The 25,043-nt window shown below is 45.6% G+C and overlaps 1 protein-coding gene across 6 annotated transcripts in view; it reads left to right on the top strand.

Annotated features, from left to right (window-relative positions):
- Positions 1-7,760: 7,760 nt before the first annotated feature.
- Positions 7,761-25,043, top strand: part of AGPAT4 (1-acylglycerol-3-phosphate O-acyltransferase 4) — a 125,844-nt gene continuing 108,561 nt past the window's right edge. For 2 of the 6 annotated variants that reach the window (XM_047857830.1, XM_047857831.1), the window contains exon 1: positions 7,836-7,951. In XM_047857830.1, coding sequence (XP_047713786.1) covers positions 7,865-7,951 — 87 coding nt within the window. In that variant the 5' untranslated portion in view covers positions 7,836-7,864. Of the gene's footprint in view, positions 7,952-7,996; positions 8,016-25,043 lie in introns of those variants that run through there. The other 4 variants (XM_047857827.1, XM_047857832.1, XM_047857824.1 and 1 more) reach the window with 4 other exon arrangements.

Below are 25,043 nucleotides of genomic sequence, written 5' to 3'. Positions count from 1 at the left end.
GATGAGCTCAGAAGAAGTACTTAAGTACGGAACGACAGGACAAGCTAGAACTGAGTGCTGAAACAGTTGAGATCATAGAAGACACAGATTGACCAATCACAGTTTACATGCAGATGGTAAATACCAGGACCGAAACATAGTCAATGCGTAAGAATAGGTCTCACTGAAAAATGGCTGCAAATGGTAATAACTAAGTCAACCAAGAGAAACTGGTGGGGGGAGGGGGGAGGCGGAGGTGGCAGTGGGAGTTACGAGAGGTGGAGAGGGGGGGACTCTGCCAGCAGCAGCCACAGTGGGAGGAGAGGCTTCTTGGAGGTAACTCTGAGAAGAGAGTTGCCAGCGCTGAGTGGGGAGGGAGAGCGGCAAGAGGAAGAGGGGGGAGTCAAAGCAAACTTTGGAATCACCATTCACCAACACAGGGAACCAGGGACCTGTGTGAAACTGCGGAGTTCTGGCAGAGTCGGGGCCAGAGGTCCGTCAGGGGACCTGTTCAGCGCGGGGTGCAGTTAGGGTTTGTCCATGAAGACAAGGTCCATGAAGACAAAGGTTATGGGGTAAATATGTCCGAGGTTCGCAGAGAGATGCCAACCGGACTCCTAGGTCTGTGAGTCATCTTTACGTTCATGAATGGGTTGAGGAAAAGGAGAAAGGAAGGACCAGTTTTTGAGGTCCTACCCCATTTCAGGTGCTTCCACCTCCTGTCTCATTTAAACCACCAACCCATGAATTTTATAAACGAGAAAGCCAAGGCTCTGAAAACTTCATAAAGAATTAGAACCCTTTGTTGCAAGTAACAAAGCTAGCTTGACGAGGGAATTTATTATATAGGGGACTCTCGTGGCACCCAAGGACAGCGAGAGAGGGAAAACCCGTATGCTCCTTTTTTATGTTGCACAGGCTGCAGGGTAATGAACGAGAGGACTGAAAAATGGCAAGAGCAAACCCATGAGGCCCAGAGAGACCATTTTCTTTTTTACAGCCTCTTGGAAATCGGTCACGAAGCTCAGTTTTGTTGAATTAGACGTGGCTTTGGCTGGCAACCAAGATAAAATGATGGTGGAGAGGAGTTGTCCTATGCTTTTTGCCGACGTTGGGCCGATATTCCAGGATTAACTTTGGGTAAAACCAACTCTCTATGTATAAATTCAAATGCATGGAGTATAGATAGGCTTTCAATAACCACACTTAGAATAACAACAGTTTAAGTAAAAATTATTTTTAGCATTTTTATGCCAGTGGAGTTTCTTTCAGACTTGCTTTTCATCTGAAAGCCTAGGAAACACCGAGGAAAGAATTCTGGGGTAGGAGACATTAAAAACTGCGCCTCTGCTTTAGCTGTTTCCTGTTCATTGTGTAACCCAGGACAAGCAGACCCAGCCTTCCCAGACTCTGATATGACAGATTGTCTGTAAATGAGAGATGCGGACTAATGCGAGTACTTCTCAATCTTTAACGTGCATATGACTGTCCTGGAGATGTCATTAAAATGCAGTTTCTGGGGCACCTGGGTAGCTCAGTCCATTCGGTCTCCGACTTCAACTCGTCACGATCTCACAGTTCGTGGGCTTGAGCCCCACGTCAAGCTCTGTGCTGACAGCTCAGAGCCTGAAGCCTGCTTCAGATTCTGGGTCTCCCTCTCTCTCTGCCCCTCCCCAGCTTGCTCTCTGTCTCTCAATGTCTCTCTCTCTCTTTCTCTCTCTCAAAAATAAACATTAGAAATTTAAAACAATAATAAAATAAAACAAAACAAAATAAAATAAATAAAATAAAATGCAGTTTCTGATTCACCAGGTCTGAGATGGGGCTGGAGACTCAGCATGTCTAACACGTCCCCAGGTGATGCCCATGCTAATGGTCCCAAGCCACCCTCTAATTAGAATACCCTCTACGGGGCCATTATAAGCTTAAGGGCTGCCAACTAAAGAAAAGCATACGTCACAATTAATAACAATACTTATTTTTAAAAATGAAGATGCTTTAGTTTTCCACTTATAAAAGTAATTCAGGCTTATCAATGATTTTTTTTTAAACACACAATATATAAAGTTCAAGGGCTGAAAACCATCCAGAGTTAAATACCACTCAAAATAGCGTGCTCTCTTTTCACTCGGTCATGAAGAAGGCAAGTGCTAAGTTTCAGTATTCCTTTGTTTTACCTTGTCTCTTAAAGTCAGGTCATGAAGCTGGTAACTTTTTCAATTTGCTGTCCATCAGTTCGGCACGAATCGATTTGAATTCAGTTCCTCCTATTGTGGTAGACTTGCTCCTGTATCATATGATTTCCAGGTGTTCATTGCTTGGCTAGAGGAGGAGACAATGACTTTTTGAACATCCCTGCCAGGTTGCATTGACCTGAAGCTATCTAGAAGAGAAAGCAGATGAGCGAATACTGAGAATTTTTAAGAGACTTAAAACACGATCCAAGTTAAGAACGTTAACAGCTGTTGGACTTAGGGTTCTGCATCCGCACTAATGTTTGGGGGAATGACTCAGGTCGTAATCATCATTGATAGAGGAGGAAATCTAGTGCTTAGTTCCTCTGCCATTTCGTGATTTGCATATTAAATGTTCATGTTAAAGCCATTTGAATGTGCTCAAAACGACCGCAGTAATAACAACATAGTCTTAAGAGCTTGTTGGCCATTAAAAATGATATGCAACATATCATTAAGGCTTAATAAGGGTTGATTTAAATATGCAATGATTAAACATAAGGTTAAAGATTCCAAATATCACATTCACTTTACTCTTTACGCATTTTTCTTTGTCTACTTGAAATAGCCAGAACTCCTAATTTAGCTAGCACACAGTGAGGTAGTTACAATTGCAAATCTACGATATGCTTATATTTTATAATTTGAGGAAATTTTCGAAGCGTGTATATAGATTTATTTGGATTTGCTTATATTTGTAATCATACTATCAGGCAAATGAAATAAAGCAAAACTATCATCAGCCTACAGCTAACAAGGTATTAAGGGAACAGGCTGTTTGAAATACTCATGAAATAACTCCAGCATCTAGCCTGGCAGTCAAATATATGATATGTAACTTACTATTTGAGATAAATGATATTTATCATTTTAAGTGCCAAAATTTAGGTTAAGAAAAAACTTTTCTGAAACACATAGCATTCTTCCTTTAACAGAAGGTTCTCAAAATACTTTAATCTTTGGGATACATGTTATAATCACCATCAATTATTCTTTGCGTCTGTCCTAAATCATCCTAGAACACTATGACTTTAGAAACCTTGAGTTATTTGGTTTTTACTCATAATCATTTTCTTTGATAAAAGTTATAAATGTTCAGTGTTGAAATTTTTTCCAAAGGCAATAAAATAGAGAGAAACAAATGCGAATCATCCTCAATCTCACAGGCCAGAAATAATCATGAACAGTTCAGTGCAGTATGAGTCTCCTAGGGCCACCATGACAAATGACTATACACTGAGTGGCTTAAAAACAGAAATTTGTTCTTTCACAGTTCAGGAGGTCAGGAGTCTGAAATTAAGGTATCAGCTGGGTTGATTCCTTCTGGAGGCTCTGAGGGAGAATCTGTCCCATGCCTTTCTCCTGTTTCCTGGTGGTTGCCAGAATACAAGCCTTGACATTCTGGCTCTAGGCTTTGCCTCAAGCATCGCATGGCCTCATTCTCCATGTGTATCTTTCTGTCCTCTCCTCTTCTTGTAAGAACACCAGTCTTTGGATTGAGGGCCCATCCTAATCTAGTATGACCTCGTCCTAACTAATTATATTTTCAAAGACCCTGTTTCCAAATACAGTTACATTCTGAGGTGCTGGATGGACGTGAATTTTAGGGGGCCTCTATCCAACCCATTACACACAACCTAATATATATTTGTATAATTATAAAGAAGAGTTTATGTTAGATATATAGCTCAGTTCCCTTTTCACTTAATATACTGTGAATGTTTCCTCACGTCTTTCAAATATAGCATTTTAAATTTATGTGGTATGCTCCATCATATGAATATCACATCATTTACATAACTGACCTGCAACTTCAGACATTAGATGGTTTCCAGTCTTCACTATCATACATGACTCTGACGAAGCTACATGTGCTTTTGAGGTGACCTGTGCTTACTTCCTTGGCATAAATACGTATGAGTTGAATTATTGGATAGAGTGTGAACATTTTATTTTATTTATTTTGAGAGAGAGAGAGAGAGAGAGAGCAAGTAGGGGAGGGGCAGAGAGAGAGAGGGAGACAGAGAGAATCCCAAGAGGCGGGGCTCAGACTCACCGGCCACGAGATCACGACCTGAGCTGAAGTCAAGAGTCTGATGCTTAACAGACTGAGCCACCCAGGCACCCCGAGAGTGTGAACATTTTAAAGGCTCATGACAGATCTGGTTCAATTGAGTTCCAAAAATAATGTGCCACTTTACTGTCACCAACAAGAGAGGAGAGAACCCATTGCATAGCATCTTCTTTACCTTTGTATATTTGGTTTTTGAATATTTGACAAATGGATAAACAAAGAAAGACCATCACTTCTTGTATTCTTTCTTTTTAAGGTTTTATTTATTTTTCAGAGAGAGAGAGAGAGAATGTGAGTGGGGGAAGGGCAGAGAGAGGGGGGACAGGGAAGCTAAACAGGGCTCTTGTGTTGACAGCAGAGAGCCCAAAGGGGGCTCGAACCCATGAACCGTGAGATCATGACCTGAGCTGAAGTCAGCCACTTAACCGTCTGAGCCACCCAGGCGCCCCTTCTCTTCCTGTATTCTTATGTGAGGTTGCATATTTGTTGTTGTTGATGTTTATTGGTTATTTGTATATCCTTTTTGTGTGTGTTATAGTTTATATCTTTTATGTCCTTTTAAATCGCTCCACCGGTCAGCATTAATTTTTTAGTCTTGCTGATGAATGTACTGCCTGCTCTCACCCCTTACAGTTTGTTGTGAGCTAAGAAACTGTGTAGACGTTCTCCTCCACTTCCCTATTCCCATTCTTTGGGCCGTTTCTGAACCTTGTACAGACTTCAGTTACTGCCTCCATTACACCGTATCTTAACTGTTTACAGGTCTTTCGCTCTTAAGACCTTGAGCGCCGTGGGCCAATGTCCACATCTTATTCACGTTTTTGTGTCTTCAGCAACAAAAGCACAGGCACTCAATAAATATTTGTTGAACTGATTTGTTAGATTGTGAACTGGGAATTTTCACAATTCCTTGTCTAGACAGAAACAGCTGAACAAGGAATATCTAAAATAAGAACAGAGTCTAAAGTGTATAAGATTTAGTCCATGAATGTGGTACTTCCACTTTAAATTTTTAGAAGTGGTGACTTTCCCCTGTATTTCTCAGCTATATTGCTGAGATAATTGAGACTGTGAGTAACATCATTGAAATAGACCAAGTGTTAATGTAGCAATAACACACATAATAATTATCATCATAATGGAATCAAGACATATTAAAGTACTGAGATCAGAATAAGACTGGCAATTGTCAAAAATTTTAATTTCATATTGTTTCCATTGAGATCAATGACTGTTCTTTTTTTTCAACGTTTATTTATTTTTGGGACAGAGAGAGACAGAGCATGAACGGGGGAGGGGCAGATAGAGAGGGAGACACAGAATCGGAAACAGGTTCCAGGCTCTGAGCCATCAGCCCAGAGCCTGACGCGGGGCTCGAACTCACGAACCGCGAGATCATGACCTGGCTGAAGTCGGACGCTTAACCAACTGCGCCACCCAGGCGCCCCGAAATCAATGACTGTTCTTGAAGGAGCATCTAGGTGGCTCCGTTGGTTAAGCGTCTCACTCTTGACTTGGCTCAGGTCATGATCTCACGGTTGTGGGATCGAGCCCCTAGTCAGGCTCTGTGCTGGCAGTGCGGACCCTGCTTTGGATCATCTGTCTCCCTCTCTCTCTCTGCCCCTCCCCTGCTGGTGTTTCTCTCTCTCTCTCAAAATAAATAACTAAATTACCCTTGTAATATAGCACAGCTTTATGCAATTTGCAGATTTTGAAATACATTTCCATTCAAGATTCAAATATGAAAAACAGTCTAACTCTACTTGAGAAGTACTTTGAAAAACCTTTGCAAGTTTCCCCCACACTAGAAATAAATGGATTTTAAAACATAATTTGAAAAGTTATAAAAACTCTCAAAAATCACTTTGGCTGTAAGAAAGGTCTTACAAACATCTTTTATACGCATCTCTGTATGGTCAAACTTTCTTTTTTTAGTTTACTTTGAGACAGAGAGAGAGAGAGAGAGAGAGAGAGAGAGAGCACGAGCAGGGGAGAGGCAGAGAGAGGAAGAGAGAGAATCCCAAGCAGGCTGTGCACTGGCAGGGCAGAGCCCCACATGTGGCTCAAACCCACAAACCAAGAGATCACGACTCCAGCCAGAACTGAGAGTCAGATGCCCAACCGACTGAGCCACCCAGGCACCCGCATTTCTGTATGGTCAGATTAATTTTCACATGGATATTAAAAGAAGACATTGCCACAAATGGGTTTTCTGTCCAGATTCCTGTTCAGATTCTTCTTTTATGCCTTCGATGTCCTTTAACATCCCCCTCCCCATCCATGTCCCATCTGCCTCTCTCCCATCACACGTGCCACCAGCATGCCACACACCTTATAGTCCAAACCCCCCTTTGTCAGTTGCGGATGCCCCCTTCTCTCCCACCATAACGGAGCAGAGCTCTTTCTCTGATCTCTTTCTCTGCTCTCATGGCGCACTGTTTTGCTTGGGTTTTGGTTTGGTTTCCTTCGGTTTTAGCAATCTGTAGGTCTTAGTAGTTTTGCAGTGTGGTCTAGTTATTCGCGAGCATTCCATTCTTCCCCTGGGCTGTCAACATCTAAAGAATGGGGGCGAACACAGGGGTCGTTTGCAAAGGCTCCAGTGTTATTTGTGACTATGGTTCTAATAGTGGACATTTGAAGGGCATACATCTTAACTATTTGGAGGTTGAAATCATGCTGTGGCATGTTGGAGACGCGGTATTTGCAGAGTTGCTGTTGAAACTCTTTTTAAAGTTGTGATGACAGCGTTTGATTCTAAAGGTGTGCCCAGACCCACTCCAACACACTGGGTGCAAATGCCACGTGCGTGTGTGTGCGTGTGTGTGTGCGCGGGCGCGCGTGTGCGTGGTAATCGACCCCGGCGGGGAGAAAACACACCGACCCCAGAGCTTCTGTTTCCCGGTTCGGAACGTCTGCGATCACTTGGACTTTCCGGCATTATTTCCTTGAAGGTGCTTCGGGGCGCCGGTGGGTGGAGAGCGATCTCCCCGCAGCCCCGGGCGTAGCAGCGAGGGCGGGGGGGATCGGAGAGCGCGGGCATCTCTCCCCCCCACCTCCCCCCACCCCAGCAGACCCGCCGAGCGACCCGCGAGCCCGTTTGGGACCGTTTCCAGGTCGCCGCGCGGACGGGGCCGGAGTACGTCCGGGCCGAGCCTGCAGGAGCCCTCAGGGCCCCGGGGATGCAACAGGGCGTGGGAGCCGCGGCAGGAAGAGAAGGGCCACCTAGCGGGCTTTGTTTCGGATTCCGGCAGGTTCCCCGAGCCGGAGGCTTTGGAACGCGAAGCCGACCGAGGAGGCACTTCCTTACACTAATTGCAAGGGGAAGGGAGTGACTCATGTTACACCGGCTCGTAGCTTCCCTCCCCGTAACTGCTAAATTGTAGCTTTAAAAGGAAGTGACATGGGGTGGGGAGAGACGTCAGCTGAGGACCACTTTTTTTTTTTTTCCCGAAGGGTCCACCCCATGGGTGGAGTCTCGCTTTTTTCTTTCCAGTGTTGGCTGACTTACAGCTCCTATAAACTAGTGGCAATTTCTGCACCCCAGCCTGCTCCCTTTCAGTTTCTGGTTCCCAAGCCCATGTGCCAGGGGCCGCCAGCAAGGAGGTATGTGCCGTTCGTGCGATTTCCAGGCGACTTCACCTCTGGGCGTGGCGGATGTTTGTGTGTGAGTGTCTGTGTCTCACTGTTATCCTCTGCGGGGCTGGACCTCACTAAAACCTCTGGAAGGGGTAGGTACAGAACGAGGAAGCGTGGAAGGTGGAGAAGGAAGTCAGGCTCCAGTGGGGACGTGGAGGGGCAGAGCCTGGAAGGCACGGGGGCTCTGCAGCCACAAAAGGACCCTTCCTTTGTGCTCAGCTGGGCGAGCGTTCGTTTCCCGGTGGTGATTTCGAGCTGCCGTTCAGGGCTTCCTCCCCGCCCCCCTCCCCCTGCGGCCCCCTCCCCTTGGGCCAAAGCGTTTTCTCTGCGATAGATGAAGCTGGGGAGAAGGTTCCTGTTACAGATCGGTCTCCTGTGTCATGCAACACGTTCTTCCGTCCCTGGCGTTTCTATGGCAACCACAAAAAAAAAATACTCCCCAAAAGGCAGCCCCCGATATAAATTGATTTATTTGTATTTCGTTCCGAGTTTGCTGCTTTCCGGACCCGGTTATGGGCTCCGCTTGCCAAAATCTAGCACGGCTTTGTGGCTACCCCCTCCTCACTTTCATTTTGGTTTTTCCCTATCGGAGGAGGGCTGGGGGAGGGGTGTTGTCAAGGAAACAGGCATTTGGGATTACCTCTTTATTTACTTAATTTTTGGCCTATGAATTTCTCCGTCATATCTAGGAATTATGGAAGGAAGGGTTCTGTGTTTATGCGAGTCCTCAGTTTCTGGTCTGTTTTAGGAAACGAAGACAGTTTTCTAGACGTGGTATTAATGCCATGAGCAGCCTAAGCAAGGGGCGAGCATGCACTTCTTTATAGGAGGTGAGGTCCTTGAGAAAAGTTTTAGAGGGTGTTTGAGGACCAGCGCTGATGGGTAAGTTATTATCTGCCCAGGTGTGCCCCATCGCCCAAATATGCAAAAGAGGGTTCTTTGCTCTAGCCTGAACTTACTCAGCACAAAACCTAAGTTCAACAAGTAAGAGTGGGTGACAAAAGGTAACTACTAGCAGGATTCTCTGTTTGGATTTTTTCGTTTGTGTTTTTGTTTTTCTTTGCACATCTTCCTTATGTGGATCACCTGTGCCATCCGCTCTCATTAGGGTCAGGGTTGGTAGACCTTCTCGTTTTCAAAACCGGGAAAGCATTAGCCCATCTATGATTATGAGGCAAGCGTCTGCAGTTGGAGAAAAGTATCCTGAGAGGAGGGAGAAAGTGTGTGTGTGTGTGTGTGTGTGTGTGTGTGTGTGTGTGTGTGTGTAGGTGGGCAAGGATCAAAGTCCTAAGTTAAAGCTACTGAATCTTCTCATCCTTTATGGGGAGAAAAAGAATTGATTTTCAGGAAAAGTATAGAATACAAGAGAAGAGTATCATCTCTCTGGTAATAAGCAAAGTTAAATATGATTAGAATCAAGGACATGTCTGCTAGAAAGACAGTCCAAATGGGCCTGTTAACAGGTGAGAGTCTTTTATTCAGTAAGTGTGAGGAAATATCTGATAACGGGCACTATTTTCTTAATGGGCATATCCCGAATTACAAGTCAGCCTTTATAAGATAGATCAATAGTCGTCTCATCCTCGATTCTTAAAATGATCTGTAATTTTAAATAAAGACTTGTGAAGGTCGCTCAGCCCTCCGAGTCCCTTCTCGTTCTTGAAACCAAAAACATTACTCAGAAACCTCAGGCTAACCCCTCAGCATGGAAGCAGGAAGAAAGGGTGGTTTTAATGAGGTTCTGTTTGCAGAGATCCTGACCTAAACATGCTATTATCTGGGACTTCTAAAACTTACTATAATGCAAGAGGTCTCAAGTATTTCAGATACAAAAGGGACCTGAAAATGAGGACCGCATGGTATGGCATGAGGCTAGCCAGAACCAAATGGAGTTAAAGCCAAGAGAACTAGTTAAAGAGCAAAAAGCAAAGTGTCGTTGAAAAGAATCTGCCTCTCACTTTGAAAAGCGCCTGTTGGCACACCTGAGCAGTTGAGTTGTGGGTTTTCCGATGCTCGCAAAGAGCCTGGAAAGCAGTCTTGCTAAGTTACTGTTTTCCTAGTCTGAAAATGGTCCTCGGGGATGTAGATTTACCCCTTGACCCCCCAGAACAGATGGATGGTGTGTGAGTCAAAGTCTGTGATCGGGGCGCTCTGGAGTTTCCAGACCTAGCAGTTTCACAACAAAAAGCCTTCCGGCATGGAGTTCAGAGGGCAAGAATCACTGGGAAGCACAGCCAGAAATAAATAAATAAATACTGTCCTAAAAATGGACCCTGAGCAGAGCTTAAAAACGTAATAATAGCCCTGACCTGGGGAAGGTCAGGGAGGCTATAGAGCAAAGCAAATTCAGGACGCCATGAAAGAGGCTGAATAGAGTTGGTTGGTTCCAAGGAAAGACCTTTTGACATTGGCGTCAGTTGCCACTGAGTGGGGGCCTCACTCCAAGTCTCTGAACTGGGTGCCGTGAAACTGCGAAGAAAAGAGAAGTTGTGGTCTGGGCTCCCAAGTTAAAAATCAAGTTAAAAGTTAAAAATCAAGTTAAAAATCCAAGTTAAAACCAAACAGGTGTGAATGACGTGTGCGGACGTGCACAGGGCTGGAGGGCAGGAGACCAGGCAGGAGAGAGGTGAGAGAGAGCAGACGTGGTCAGTCTGAGAAGACTATGACCGGGAAGAGGATGTGATGGTTGGAAGGAGAAGAGATAGACAAGTCAAGGGGAATAAGGCAACGTTGTCCCAGCTAACAGGGGTGGGTGGTAGGAGTTGGTTCTCAGTTCTTGTCCCAAGTGGGGAGAAGTCCGTCTTTAGTGTGGAAATAGAGCAGGTATACCCTGTGCTGGTGGATATAGATTCAGGGGCAGAATTTTGTCTAAACCAGAGCAAGAAAGACTGGTAGAAGAAAGATGATGTGAGTAGGTGGTAGAATCATACCTCATCCAATGATTGTTGAGTTGAAGCTCAAGAAGTGAAGGCCAGACTTCAGTCAAGTAAGAGATTTGGGACAGGGAGCCCCACATGCCCCTGTGGCATCATCCTAATAATACCTACCATTGCCATCGCTTTGAATTCTGGGATGGTCAGATGACCGTGGGGCCAACTTAACTACATTTTGTGCAGTCTGCCGTATTCTCAAAAGGAGGTCTAACGAGTTATGTGAAGACTCTACATTCACAGTTCTAAATGGTTTTTAATACCTAAATGTGTAGAGAGACCTATGTGATCAAGCCTGCTTAGTAATCATCCAACACTACCCAGAGCGTGGGCAACTCTAATTCAGTAGTCTTCGTCCAAGACAGAATCAGTTTGGAAATCAAGTTTTGGAACTCTGAAATTTGGCTTAATGTATGGACCAGGGAAGACCACGGCTAAGGCTGTGGGAAAGAGCAAACTCAAATCAGGGACTCATTCTTTTAACAATATGCATTGTGCATCTATTGTCTGTCAAGTGCTATGGACACAACTGTGAGCAAAACTGGATACAGAGTAAACGGCCACAGTTTTCAAATATCTGAAGCCTTTTCCAGGGAGATAATGTGACTGGCTGATCTCCATTTTCTTCTAATGACTGAGTAAGAGGAAATATCTTAAAACAAGAGCAATTTTTGGTGAGCATTATCATGGGATGATCTGTCTAACCTATGTCTCCTCCACTTTTCAAGACACACTCTTGTTCCACCAAAGATTTTCTACCTGTTTTTGATTTTGTCTTCATTTTGTTACTCTAGTTGGGTTTGTTCCACTTCTTCCTTTGATCCGAAATCCTACTTTTCAGTCACCCTTCATTCATCCCTTTATACATTCACGCTTACATCATCCATCCACCCATCCATTACTCACTCACTCAACAAATGATATTGACTATCATGTGTCAGGCACTGTAAATGATGGATATAGCAATAAATAGGAAACTATTTCTTTCCTAAATGAGCTCAGGAACTAACAAGGAGAGAAATGTGGAAACAGCCCCTTAAACCAGAGGGTGTTATCTTTGAGAGATGCATTTATTGGCTAATGGTGCTGCATTCTTGTTTCATTGAACAAATTTATACATAGATTGTGCTGGGCAGAGAATGAAAGAGTGGTTAGCTGTTGACCATTGTCCATGTTAAAGTTTTCTTGTATCTTTCACACTGGTTGAGCTTATGGCTGGTGTCAGTAAACATTTGTTGATTAACGAAATGGGAAGAGGTAGGATTTCTGACCCAGGAGCCATAGAGGAATAGAGTCCAGAAGACTTACATGTTCTCTTTCTGAAAAGTACAAGCTGAGCCTTAATCTCTCAAAGTTCCCTCATAGCGAGTTACTTGTAGACTTCCATGGGACTAGAGCTCCCTCCAGATGCACTCAATGTATAGCGTTTTTAAAAGAGAAACTCCCCCCTTCATCAAAATTATATGCCCAGTGGTTTACCAGAGAGCCTCTTGTCATTTAGAGCTAGGTTTCCCATAACACATTGCAAATCTATGTCTCCTTCCTACAAAACCTAGATTTAGGTTTCAACACCTTAAATCTAAATATCCAAAATACAGAATGTTAAAACTTTGTTGGAGTACTCCTGTTTATATTTCCTGAGGTCATGAAGCTCCTCTTAGAATTGTTTTGTGCCCACTTGATTTCCTACCTTCATCATGGAATTTATATGGGCAACCTAAAAAAGTTCTTCTGGAACACCACCCTCCTCTGCTTGTCAGGCCTTCAGAGAAACCATTTAGCAAGTTCCCCTTCTTAGTTATTTTGATCTCATATGAGGTCAGCTTCTTCCTCCAGCACGAAGTTGTTGCAGAGTTCCAGATAATTCTGGTTGGCATAGATCTCTCCCTTCTGAATTTGGGTTGTACATAGTAGCTATTTCATGGTCATTTCTAGGTGGGCTCCTACAAGAGAAGAGGCCACATTTTGGCCTTCTTAGGAGTCTGAAGCTGATCACTAAAATTTCTGCAGAAGGTTATTGCTCAGTCTGGGGGATGACAGGTAACTTGCAGAAGCCATCAGAGATGTTGAGGTGACCAGCCAACCTGTAGGCTCTCTGAGAACGCTTCTAGCCCGCCTTCACGAGGACTTCCTGTGTCTATTACAGAGACCTCCCATGTATCAATTCACTTGATCCTTATAACAAACCAAGCAGGTAAAAGTTTTCTTACTTTCCATTTTACAGATATAGAAGGCAAAGATTAGTGAGTTATTCACCTGGTTTCATAATAAGTAACAGAGCTAAGATTTGAACCAAGACCATAGCTTTCCCGAGCCCAGCTTGGAACCACTGTGCCCTCCGTATGGTTGGTTGGCATTGTATCCATCTGTCTGTGCCCAGGGCCAGCGCGGTGCTGCATGCTGAACAGACACGCAGCAAACATTTCTGACATAATCATCAGATCTCCACCATGCAGACCTTCCCCTGTATCCTTTTCATCTTAGTTTTTGGGAGCTGCAGAAATACTGGAAGAGACAGCAGTGGTTTTGAACTTGGGGAAAAACCAGTAGCAGAATGTATAAGACACGCTATTGTGGTTGTCAAGGAGCTTGGCTGTTCTGGTTTAGCCAGGGAAGTGATCTGGTGGGGAAGGGGAAGGGCCCTGTTGCTAAAATATCTGAATGACAGTGCAAGGCATCACAGCAAATTAAATAGGAACTGTTCTCAAAACACATTTTTAACCAAGGGTTGAACTTTCCTTAGAAATTGCTCTTAAGGACACCTGTGGTGGCCTCTTGAAAGGCTCCCAAGGCTGTGGGTGGAGAGTCCGACTCTCTTTTCTGCTGTTGATTGCCAACAAATCTATCACTGAGTGTAAAGGCAGCGTGTCATCTGGGAAGACATTGCCTGTGCTGATCTCAGACAAACTTTGAAATAAGACCTGGTGAAATGAATTGATGGGGAGGGAAATTTGGTCTTTTTCCCATCTCCATCGGCTCCCTCGTGAGCTGTCACCTCTCTGTGGGCAGAGGTTAACCCAGGCTGATGAAATTTTAAAGAGTCTGTCCGTACCAAGTGCTTCTTCCCAGAATGCTGCCACTCTCAGCACACAATCAGTGCAGTCCCCAAACCTTCCTACTGGGACCAGCTCACGCCCCCCTCTTTTCTTTCTTCTGCTGCGGGGAAGGGCAGGTTGCGTGGAGATATGGCGACAGCTTCTTTCCCCAAATGTGCACCACCCTTTGGGTCTATCTCTCAAACTCCTGGCCTCTGTTTTCCTCCATCCCATCATCCGTGCTTTAGAAAACTCACTCGGGATGCCATTACGTTATATGACAATTCAGTCTTTATGGTTCTATCCTTTTTATTTCTTTTCCAGTTTTTTTTAAGTTTATTTATTTATTTTGAGAGAGAGAGAGAGAGAGCATGAGTCGGGGAGGTACAGACAGAGGGAGAGAGAGAGAATCCCAAGCAGGCTCTGCACTGTCAGCACAGAGCCCGATGTGGGGCTCAAACACATGAACTGTGAGATCATGACCTGAGCCGAGATCAAGAGTCAGATGCTTAACCCACTGAGCCACCCAGGCGCCCCTTTATGGTTCTATCCTAATGACTGCACTGGGTGCTTCCTAGTGGACTGGGGTTTTCTAACTGCACTGTTTCTTGCACAGAGCAGGGTCTGGCATTGAATGGGTACTGTAGCCTAGAGAAAGGTGGGTGCATGGAGTCAGGGGTCAGATGGCCCCCGCCAGGACTTCCCAGGCTGACTTTCCTTGAGGACAAATTCTCAACCTGGGCGCTGTTGACATTTTGGGCCAAGTCATTCCTTGTGGGGCCTTGCTGTGTGTTGCTGGATGTTTGCATGCCAGTAGTCACCTCCCCACCCCAGGAGTGACAGCCAGAAACATTCCAGGCTTTGTTAAATGTACTCTGGCAGGGCGGAGTTACCTGCCATTGGGAACTCTAGGGAACTCTTACGTCTGACACTCAGAAACGCGGTTAGCTGGCTGGTGATCTAAGAGAACTCATCTCTCAGGACTAACTTGCACTCACCAGCTTTATAACAATGGCCCCAACCAAAGGGGCAATTCGTTCATTTAAATCAATTGATAGGAATTGAAAAATAATAAGAACACAGGTGTAACCACAAAATAATCAAATGTGGCCCCCTGCCCAGGATTCCATTTAGGTCGCCCCTACCCCTCAGCTGGCTGAGCCCGGGGTGGGCAGGGGGGCTAAACTTTGGGTGGGACAACCCACTCCCCAGTCCCTGTGGGATGGATTAACATATGTAAGGAAAGAGTTGTGAGAACAGCTCAGTATTCCTGACTTCTGGTGAGTCTGCTGGGATTTACTCATTAATTCCCAGTTTCTAGGCCAACCAGTATGCTCCCCACCCAGGTCTCCCTGGTTATTTATTTGCCTCTTAGTACCCACCTCCAATTCTGTAGGTATTTCAAGCCTCTCCTGCCTTCTCACTGAAGCCAGAGAGTCACTTTTATTGCTGGTCTTGGGACCAGCTCCTACTTCAGGTAACCCCCGCCCCACCTCGGCAACCCCAAGGCTCCCCAACGGCTCCCCAGCAGCTCTCCAGCCCATTGCTGGTAACACTAGGCGTCTAGTCTGTCCAGGTGTTGTGTCTGCCCTTTTCCTCCCTTCTTCCTTCCAGGACCAGAAAGATGGGCGTGGCGGGGGGGGGGGTGGTCTATTCTTCCAAACTCCCACACAATTCCAGAACCTTCTCACAGCATTCCTTCCTGAACCCTTGTATCCAGCCTATGGTTGGCCAAGCACTGAAGGTACAGAGATGAACCAGACGGAGTCTGCCCATGGGGATAAGACAGACTATAAAAGCATTGCATAGACTTGCATGATGTGCTCTCTCCCATAGCTTCCCTGGATCTTCTTTCAGGGTTAAAGGACCTTCCATAGCTTCAAAATGAGCAGAAATTCTACATCTTAACCCCTGAATCATGTGGAAATTTAAGAAGTTACTTAAGACCAAATAATCTAATGAAAGTTTTGTGGTGTCACTAAAATCCTCATTTGGCCTCCATTTCTAGCAGAATAATAGGGTTAAAGTTTAAGTAGGGGAAACAGGGAGAAAGGACTGCGGAGATATTTTAAATGTGCCTGATTGTTTTAATTATTTATATTGGGTCCAATTTTAGCTAGATTGAGATTTCATCCCCCCTCCCCTTCTTCCACTCCTTCTGTCTTCTCAAATGGTTGAATCTGTGATTTGTCTTTAAGACAGTCTGGTCTTCACAGCTTCCCCTCCGGCCTGGTTCCCCAGAGAAGATGTACCTGTCTTGAACATGTGCTTAGCCAGGCTGGGATCTAGTTGTTTCCTGTGGGTGTTGGGCAAGCGTTGAGTTGCAATTTCCCAAGAACGGTTATGCTATGTGGCACACCCTGCCTGCCTCTCTGGGCAGGGAGAGGATTAGCAGGTGGGGAGTCAAGGTGCCCAGTCCTTGTCAAAGGCCACAGGAATATTTCATTAGCGAGAATCTGGTGACTGTCCCGCCTCCTTCCCTAGACACTTTCTGCTGGGCCACAGAGACTGGGGGTCTTTTCGGGACAATGAGAAGCAGCATGGCACAAGGGAGGACCAGGGCAGGGTTGCAAAGCCTGGGTTGGGGCCCCAGTCCTAGCCACCTGCTTCCTTTCAGTGGGACCTTGGGCTTCTTGAAACTAGGAGCTGTCTCTTGGTGGGTACTGTCCCTGGCACTGGGAGGTAGCCTCACATGTCCTGTGTCCTCATTTCTCAGTCTGGTCAGGGAGGAGTCCAGGCGTAGACACAAACGTCTTCAACCACCCACAGGTTGGGGTCATACTGGGGAGTGTGCCAGCAATTTGTGCTGAGCTGCGGGAGAGACTGGGCCCAGGTCACCCAAGCATCCGTTTTGCGGAAAGATCTAAAATTTATTTTACTTTAAAAAAGACAACAAAGATGGATGGGCCATGATATAACACACAACATTTACATGAACTTTTAAGACAAAACCCGCTCGATTGTTTGGATGGCTTTAGGCCATAGCTCCAGACCTTTTGGAGTTAGCTTCCTCTGCTAAAGGGAACATTTCTGCAGAAACTTCTAGAGTGCTGAGTTGGATGATCTCTAAGTGACTTTGTGGGAAGGAAGAGTCGATTTATTGTGCTGTCCCTTCCAATGCCTTTCCTCTTTACCACTGTCACTAAATGAGGAGTCTTGGGGATGGGATGGGGTGGGGGGAAGCAGGGTTTGAGTCATCTCTGAGAACTGCCTGCCTTGACTCTGTTTTCTCGTCTCTCTGTTCCTGATGGTATAACTGATGGGGGGTTGCTTGGGTCTCTTTTTGGCTCTGGTCACCCACCACCCACCTTTTTGGACTTTCCTCCCTTCTACTGGAATAACCCCATCTCCGGATTAGCACAGTGCCTTGTTCTGTTCTTTCTAATGTCTCTTCCTCTCCCATTGCCTTGACTATCTCTCGAATAAGGAGTTACTTCAACTCCTACTGCCTGCAGCTATCTTTTATCTTATTGTCAGTTTATGATACATTACTTCCCATCCTCATAAGTATTTCTTTCATTGGGATTATCTTTTGAAATTTGGACAAAACAGGCAAGTAAAATTTGCCGATTCTAATCCCAACAAGCTGTCATAAAGGTACCCATTACTCCACGCTCTCCAGTGGGGAGAAAAATAACCTAAGTCAAACCTCCTGTGTAAATAAGAAGGCTGGATAGACCTTGTTGTAATAGAGGGAAAGAGGAGAACCCGACACCTAACTACCCTCAATAAACCACTTTTTTTTCCCTTTCCAGTTAAACTTTGTTGGAGGAAAAAAAAAATCTGAACTGTGGACTTTGCCCAGGCATAAACAAACCATGTTTTATTTGGTATATTCGAGAATAATAAGGAAGAAGGGTCGACCTCGTGTGTGTGTGTGTGTGTGTGTGTGTGTCCATACTCTTCTTAAAACCATGTTATTAGGCCACCTGGCTGGCTTGGTTGGTAGAGCGTGTGACTCTTGATCTCAGGGTCAGGAGCTCAAGCCCCACATTGGTTGTAGAGATTACTTAAGTAAATAAAGACATATTCTTAAGCATAGATACGCTGTGTCACTTGGCCCAACATTTCACTGAAAATGCGAATAACACTGTGAAATTATTAGGCTGCTGTGATGTCTGCACATAAGAAGTCTTACCACGTATTCCAGTGCAATGTATATTCACATATTTGTGTGACACAGGATGGTGCGATCGGCATTATGGTGTGGAGCCTGTTGAAAGTAGAGAAAAGGTACTCTGTGACCACAGGGTGTTTATTATCTAATTTAGTTTAAACGAGCAAGTCTGCCAAAGTGCATTCCATTTAGGAGATGGTTGAATATCTGCTTGGGGATGGATTCGACCATGTGGAGCCAGCCCCAAATCTGTAGTGGGAAATAATTATTGTCAAAAGCCTATGTACTTTATGAGGCCAGATCTGATTTTTACCCTGAACCTACTGGCACGGCGTGTATAATACCGAAATTACTGGCTTAACAAGGGTGGTTACCTGTTTGCCTGCGTAAATTGTGAAAAAGCAACCACGATAGCAAGGTAGGAAAAGAAGGAATGGTCGACTGAAAAAACTTGTCCGGGGGCGTCTGGGTGGCTCAGTCGGTTAAGCGTCCGACTTCGGCTCAGGTCACGATCTCACGGTTTGTGGGTTCGAGCCCCGCGTCCAGCTCTGGGCTGATGGCTCGGAGCCTGGAGCCTGCTTCCGATTCTGTGTCTCCCTCTCTCTGCCCCTCCCCAGCTCACACTTTGTCTCTCTCTCTCTCTCTTAAAAATAAATAAACATTAAAAAAAATGTTTTTTAAATCGTCCATGGTTGAGACACACTCACGTCCGGCAGAATCGAGGTCCTGAGCCGTTGGCTTGGTATCCAACCTACTCCATTTACTAGGGGAGGAGAGTCCAGATGCCAGTGGAAGAGAAGTTGCCATCAAAAACAAGGAACGGTTTTGTCAGCTTTAGTTCTAAGTTTTAGCTTTGCCGAAAATTATTTTCACTCAAAAAAAAAGTTGTCCCTAGTTCACGGGGGTGACGAAGCTGATGGCTACACGTAAAGTCCAGGTGGCCAGCTGCCTGCCCTCAGGCCGTAACCCTCCTGCGCGGAAGCCGAGCTCTGAGCTGGTCATCCAGGTCCAGATGGAGTCTCCTGGAGCGTCTGCTCCCTGTTCTCAGTCTCCTTCCAACCCCAGACTCCAATGGAAGGAAAGGAATCAAAGGAAGAAAGGGTGAGCCTCCGTGGAGCTGGCCTGCTGACCTGGCATGCTTGGTCTTTGATGCAGAGGCAGAGTTGGGGACGCAGCCACAGATGGCACGGAGGGAAGACGTGGCTCCAGCCAGCTACATCTCACTCCCTGTATTCCCGTCCCCGGGCCTCCGTGGCAGAGCCTTGCCCACGTTCTCAACCTTGCCTGCCTGTTAGAATTGCCCGCCTTGGACCAGCTGCTTGAGTCTCTGGTTCCTCGATTAAAAAAAAAAAATGTTTCCTAGGTGATTCTGAGGGGCTGGGAGAACAGGAACCGTGTGACAGAAAGAGGGTGGCTAGTAAGACAGCGACTGGACAAACAGAAACCAGAACCAGGAGACAAGCAATGGGGATGATGATGATAGCCATGTTTACGGTTATCATGTGCCAGGCAGGGTTCCAGACACAGCTAATCTTCACCATGACCCCGTGAAGTAGGACCTACTATCTCCATCTTACCGAGGAGGAAACTGAGGTTAAGTAATCTGCCCGGGGTCGTGGAGCCCATAAAGGCAAAGCAGGTCTTTGGCTCTTGAGTCCCTGCCCTGGTGTTAAGGCTGATAACTTTCCATGACACAGCCTCTTCAGATGCTCAGTCTGCAAGGTTCCGTGTTACAAGAGTGCAGCAAGGAGCTCGGAGCCTACTTCGTAACTAAAACAAAAGGAATAAAGCGGATGAAACCAGTTGCAGGAAATCCCCTCATCCCTGATTTTGTTTCGCCTTGTGTTTTGCCCAGCGCCTCTTGGATTTCACTTTAATGGTGGTGGTAGAGAGTCATAGCAGAAAGAGTCGGGAAGGTTCTATCGGCTCTGACCGACATATGTTCCTAGGATGGAGATAGAGTTACATGACTGCATTTTCCCACGTCAAATACAGCTTGGTGGCATTACATTATCAGCTGGAGCGATGGAAAGTAAAATGTCCCACCTGCCTGTATGAAGGCTGCTTCGCTAACGAGGATGCCCCGGTCTGGGTGCTGTGTCACAGCTCCATTCCACTGACATTGTGTCAGGTTATTCATACACGGTGAGCAGGGTGTTTGTCTGGACCAGTGTGGTGGATGTGACTGACCACTGAAGTCATTCACGTTATGAATCTTTGCTAAGCACCTGCCACGGCCAGGTCCACGCGCTGGACACCGTGGATACAGACGAAAGCACTTTTGCTCCTAAGGAATTCAGGCTGTAGGACGGCAGACAGATACACAAAGGAAAACATTCATTGATGTTACACGGCCTTGGTACTGTGCTGAACCTTTTACATCACTTCCCCAGGCAGTAAGTAATCTTTACCACGCAAGGGTTAAGTTCTTGAATCCTGAACTTCACAGCGAAGATAGAGGGGACCCTGAGAAGGCAAGGAAAAGGGCATGTCTCGGTTTGGGGGAGGGCAGCTGGGTGGTACAGGCTAGGGCAGGGTTTGGAAAGATGAGCTCATGCCAGGCAAGTCAACTGGGGGAGGAGGAAGGGAGGGCAGCAGGCAGATGGGACAGACCCGGAGTGCAGAAGTGGGACAGTGAGCCCTGCTGGGGCAAAATGACCACTGAGGTGTGCCCTCTAGGAAAACCGTCCTGACCTCCTCACTGCCCTGCCCGCCCTCACTTTTTATTCTAAAAACACACTGCATTTTGGGAGGGTAGCTGCTATCATTTAAATTTCTCTCCTCCTCCTTCCCTACTGTGTAGCCAGCTCCTGGATGCCATTGGGCGTTTCCACTCCCCTGGGTGGTGCCTCAGTAAATATTGGGGAAGGAGTGACGGGCATCCTCCGGGGAGGGGTCCTTACAGGGGGAGCCTCTCTCACCAACCCCCCCCCACCCTCCGCCGATGCTGCCAGTTTTATTGCAGCCTGAACCACGTCAGAGCAACAAGCTGCCGGGCCAGCAGGGCTTCTGTTGGAGGCACTGAACCTCTTTCCCCAGGAGATGTTTCTGTCGTTAGAGGATGCAGTTCAGCGGCAGCCCCAAACACGCGCGGTGCCCCATGGCCGTGGAAGTCCTCCCGTGGTGGCCCGTGCGGGTCCCAGTGTGTGAACTGTAACGTCACACAGAACCTCCCGCTTGGTATGAGCTCTGCGCTCACGGTCTTGAAATTCTTCCTAAATTCTGACCAAGGGGCCCTACGCTCTCATTTTGCACCGGGCCCTGAAAATGATCTAGTCCCTACGGCGTTGAGTCTAGAGAGGTCTATTGGGTGTTCGTGAATGCCAGGGAGTCTGGTGGGGCTACAGTTCTGCCCTCACTGCGGACAGCTGTTCAAAAGCAAGACTGTGTGAGACAAGATGGCCACATAAAGATCCGTCCGTGACCACCAGCAGCTCAGGGCGTGGATGCCACTGCCAGCCAGTGTCACGTGAGGCCATCTCGGAGTAGGAAGGATGGTGTGTTTGTTGGGCAAAGCTTGTGGTAAAATTGTTCGCACACATTCTTTACCTCTGGCCATGTGATTAAATTTTCAACCGAATCTTCCTGAAACTCAGTCTGAAGAATGGCTCTCTGTTGATGGTGTTTCCTTGGTTTTTTTTGGGGGGGGGGGGGGGGGAAATAGAACCATCTTCCAACATACGAAGATGCCAAAGTCCAAGGCCAAAGTTGCCTCAACTAAGAGAAATCATTTCTGGTGATCGTGAGAGATTATTGCTCTCCTGTGCCCGTTTAAGTGTGTGCGTATGTTTTCTGTATTTTGGTTGCCTTTCTGACTCGAGGCCTGAATAAAAAATATATGTTTCAGGTTTTCTGTGAAAAACAGCAACTTTATATTCAGTAGAAAATAACTTTTTAAAAAACAAAATTCTAAAAATTAATACATGGATACTTTCAGGTATTTGGAGATTCTGCCCACCCTGTTTATGGGAAATCTGTTTTCAAATGGGGAAGGATAGAAAAACGGAAAGGTGGGATTGCTGCCATTTTGAATTCTTTCAGTTATTCCAGCCAAGACAAATCACTTTTTAAGGAATGGAGAGAATTTACAGTTTTCATCTCTGAATTGCCATTCTCACTCTTGGCGATCTCGTGGGGAAATTGGAAAAGTATCATACGACTGGAGACAAGTGAAATTCCCTGTTTGCAAAAGCTGGGAAACATAAATACTGGAGCCTTTATTCTGGTATGCAGGACTGGCCCCAAATATTTCAGTTCATTAACTAATAAATAATCACATGGAGCCAGCATGCACTGTAGCTAAATTCTGTTGAGTTGACTTAACCTAATTTTTTCATTGGTACCATTATTGGGTGGGTCAATGGGGAAAATGCCAGAGCAAAGGTGTTATCTTTATTTAAGTAAAACTGTAACAGAATGTGCCCATATGCTTTTATGTATATGACAGGGCAGCTGGGGGTTGGGAGACCAGCTGGACTCATAGCTAATGAAACAATGAAACAGGCATGTTTTTATTTCCACTATGAAACAGAAGATGGAACTCATGTTGTCTTTCCTCTTTTCTATTTTACATCTCTTTCTCATTCATTCCTGCCTACATTCCTTTTTAACTTCCACGAAGACAGTTCATTGAAACTGACTCCTCCTATTCAAAGGAGCAGCCTATCGTGCTTTTCTATTGTTAGGAATTTGACCACTTTTTACAATTCTTCCATTCATTCATGTAATTGTTGATGGCTTTTTTGAGACATACTTTACATATCATAAAATTCATCCATTTTAAGTGTGTAGTTCAATGAGATGGTAAATGTATCCTGTTTTGCAATAGTCACCATTGTGTAATGGTCATTCATCACAGAGCCTTTTTTGTCACCCTCAGCAAGTGCCTTGTTCCGATGGGATCCTCACTTGCACCTATAGCCCCAGGTGATCAGCAGTCCATTTTCTGTCTCTACAGTTTTGCCTTTTATGGGAGCTGCCTATCAATGGAATAACTCAACATGTAATGTTTTGTGTCTGGTTTCTTTCATTTAGCATAGTTTTTCTGAGACCTGTCCATGTGTTGCGTGGGTCAATCGTTTGTTCCTCTGTTTTGCTAAGCAGTAGTCCATCGGATGGACTAACCACATCTTGTTTATTCATTCACCTGGTGATGGATGTATGGTTTTCAACATCCATCCAGTTTTAAGTTTACTGCTTTAAAAAAAAAAATTTAATGTTTATTTATTTATTTTGAGAGGCAGACAGAGTGAGCATGTGAACAGGGGAAGGGCAGAGAGAGAGAGAGAGAGAGAGAGAGAAAGAGAGAGAGAGAGAGAGAGAGAGAGAGAGAGAGAGAATCCCAAGCAGGCTCCGCCCTGTCCGCACAGAGCCCTACGTGGAGCTCGAACTCATGAACCATGAGATCATGACCTGAGCTGAAACCAAGAGTCAGACTGGTAATTGACTGAGCCACCCAGGTGCCCCAGTAAGTTTACTACTTTTATTCCTGATTCAAAGTACAGGTTGGAAATAAGTCCCATTTTCTTTGCTGCTTCATCCCTATCCCCAGAATCCCATTTGAGGGACACGAACATTCATAGAAGGGCTTGGAGGAAGAGTGAGGAGAGCTGCCCCCACCGTCCCTGGCCACAGTGTCTGTCTCTCAGACTATGCAGCAGGTGCTTCGACTTGGACGCTGTAGGTTGATCAAGCTAACAACTCTGATCTGGGGGAAAGAGCAGGTCTCTCAGATCTAAAACTGGACAACAGGGAATATAAATTCCTGACTCCTGTCGTGGCTCATTTGTCTCCCACCCCCAAAAATGTAAAAATGTCCATGTTGCCAGACTGATGAACCCACTTCCCCCCCTCGATTATTTACCTCCCCACGGATTTCATTCCTTAAGTAAAGCTTTTGACAATTCACCAAATTCCATTTATGAATTCTTTCCGTGAGCGTCCATTCCGTGCTGGCTCCTGGGGGGATGGGGTGAGCCCCCAGACCTCAGTCCTGCCTCCCAGGGTTGTGCTCCAGAGAAGCTTTGTCAGCTTCTGCTCTGTTTGGGCATCAAAGGGTAACTGACCTGGTAGCACTAGTAAAATTTCTTTCGCATATTTAAGCCCTGAAATTTCATCTGAATTTAATCACCATGAGCCTGCCGTAGCAAATACAGCCTATCACGTCTTTGAGTGGGTAGCATTGAAAGTGATGACAGGATTCAATGTCCGGTGTTCAAAACTTTTGACCCGCAGAAGATTTTCTCTGGATCTTAAGCCCAAAGCCTAATTATCCTACGTGGTGGCAATGGCTTCTGTGGTCTTGCATGCCTAGGGCTGATTTCCCGTCACTCTTTGTAGTATATTCAGAGTTGTGCAATCATCACCACTATCTACCCTTAGAGGATTTCATCACTGAGAAAAAAGAAAAAAAAAAAAAACACCACATAGGCTGTCACTCCTCTCCAGCCCTGGACAACTACTAGTCTACTTTCTGTCTCTACAGATTTGCCTCTTCTGGATATCTCCTATAAACGGATCCAGATGATATGTGGTCTTCTGTGACCGGTTTCTTTCACTTGGTCTAATGTTTTTGAGGTTCCCCCATGTTGTAGCATGTATCAGTAATTGATTCTTTTTTGTGACTGAATAATATTCTATTGTGTGGATACACAGCCTTTTGTTTATCTGTGCGTCAGCTGATGGACGTTAGGGCTGTTTCCATCTTGTAGCTATCACGAACAATGTTGCTATGAACATTCACATACAGATTTTGGGTGTCCAATTTTGGTTGGAGTGCATATCTAGGACTGGAATTCTTGGGTCATATGGTAACTGTTTAACATCTGAGAAACTAGAGGCGCCTGCGTGGCTCCGTCAGTTGAGCGTCTGACTCTTGATCTCGGCACAGGTGGTGATCTCAGAGGTTTGTGAGATACGGCCCCCCATCGGGCTATGTGCTGTCGGTGTGGGGACTGCTTGGGATTGCTCTCTCCCTCTCTCTGCTCCCCTCTCTCAAAATAAATAAATAAACTTTTTAAAAAATATTTGAAACAAAAA

This window comes from Prionailurus viverrinus, chromosome B2 (assembly GCF_022837055.1).
Source record: "Prionailurus viverrinus isolate Anna chromosome B2, UM_Priviv_1.0, whole genome shotgun sequence".
In the NCBI taxonomy this organism is placed as follows: Eukaryota; Metazoa; Chordata; class Mammalia; order Carnivora; family Felidae; genus Prionailurus; species Prionailurus viverrinus.
The sequence above is the reverse complement of the archived record's forward strand: the minus strand, read 5'-3'. Positions and strand labels throughout refer to the sequence as shown.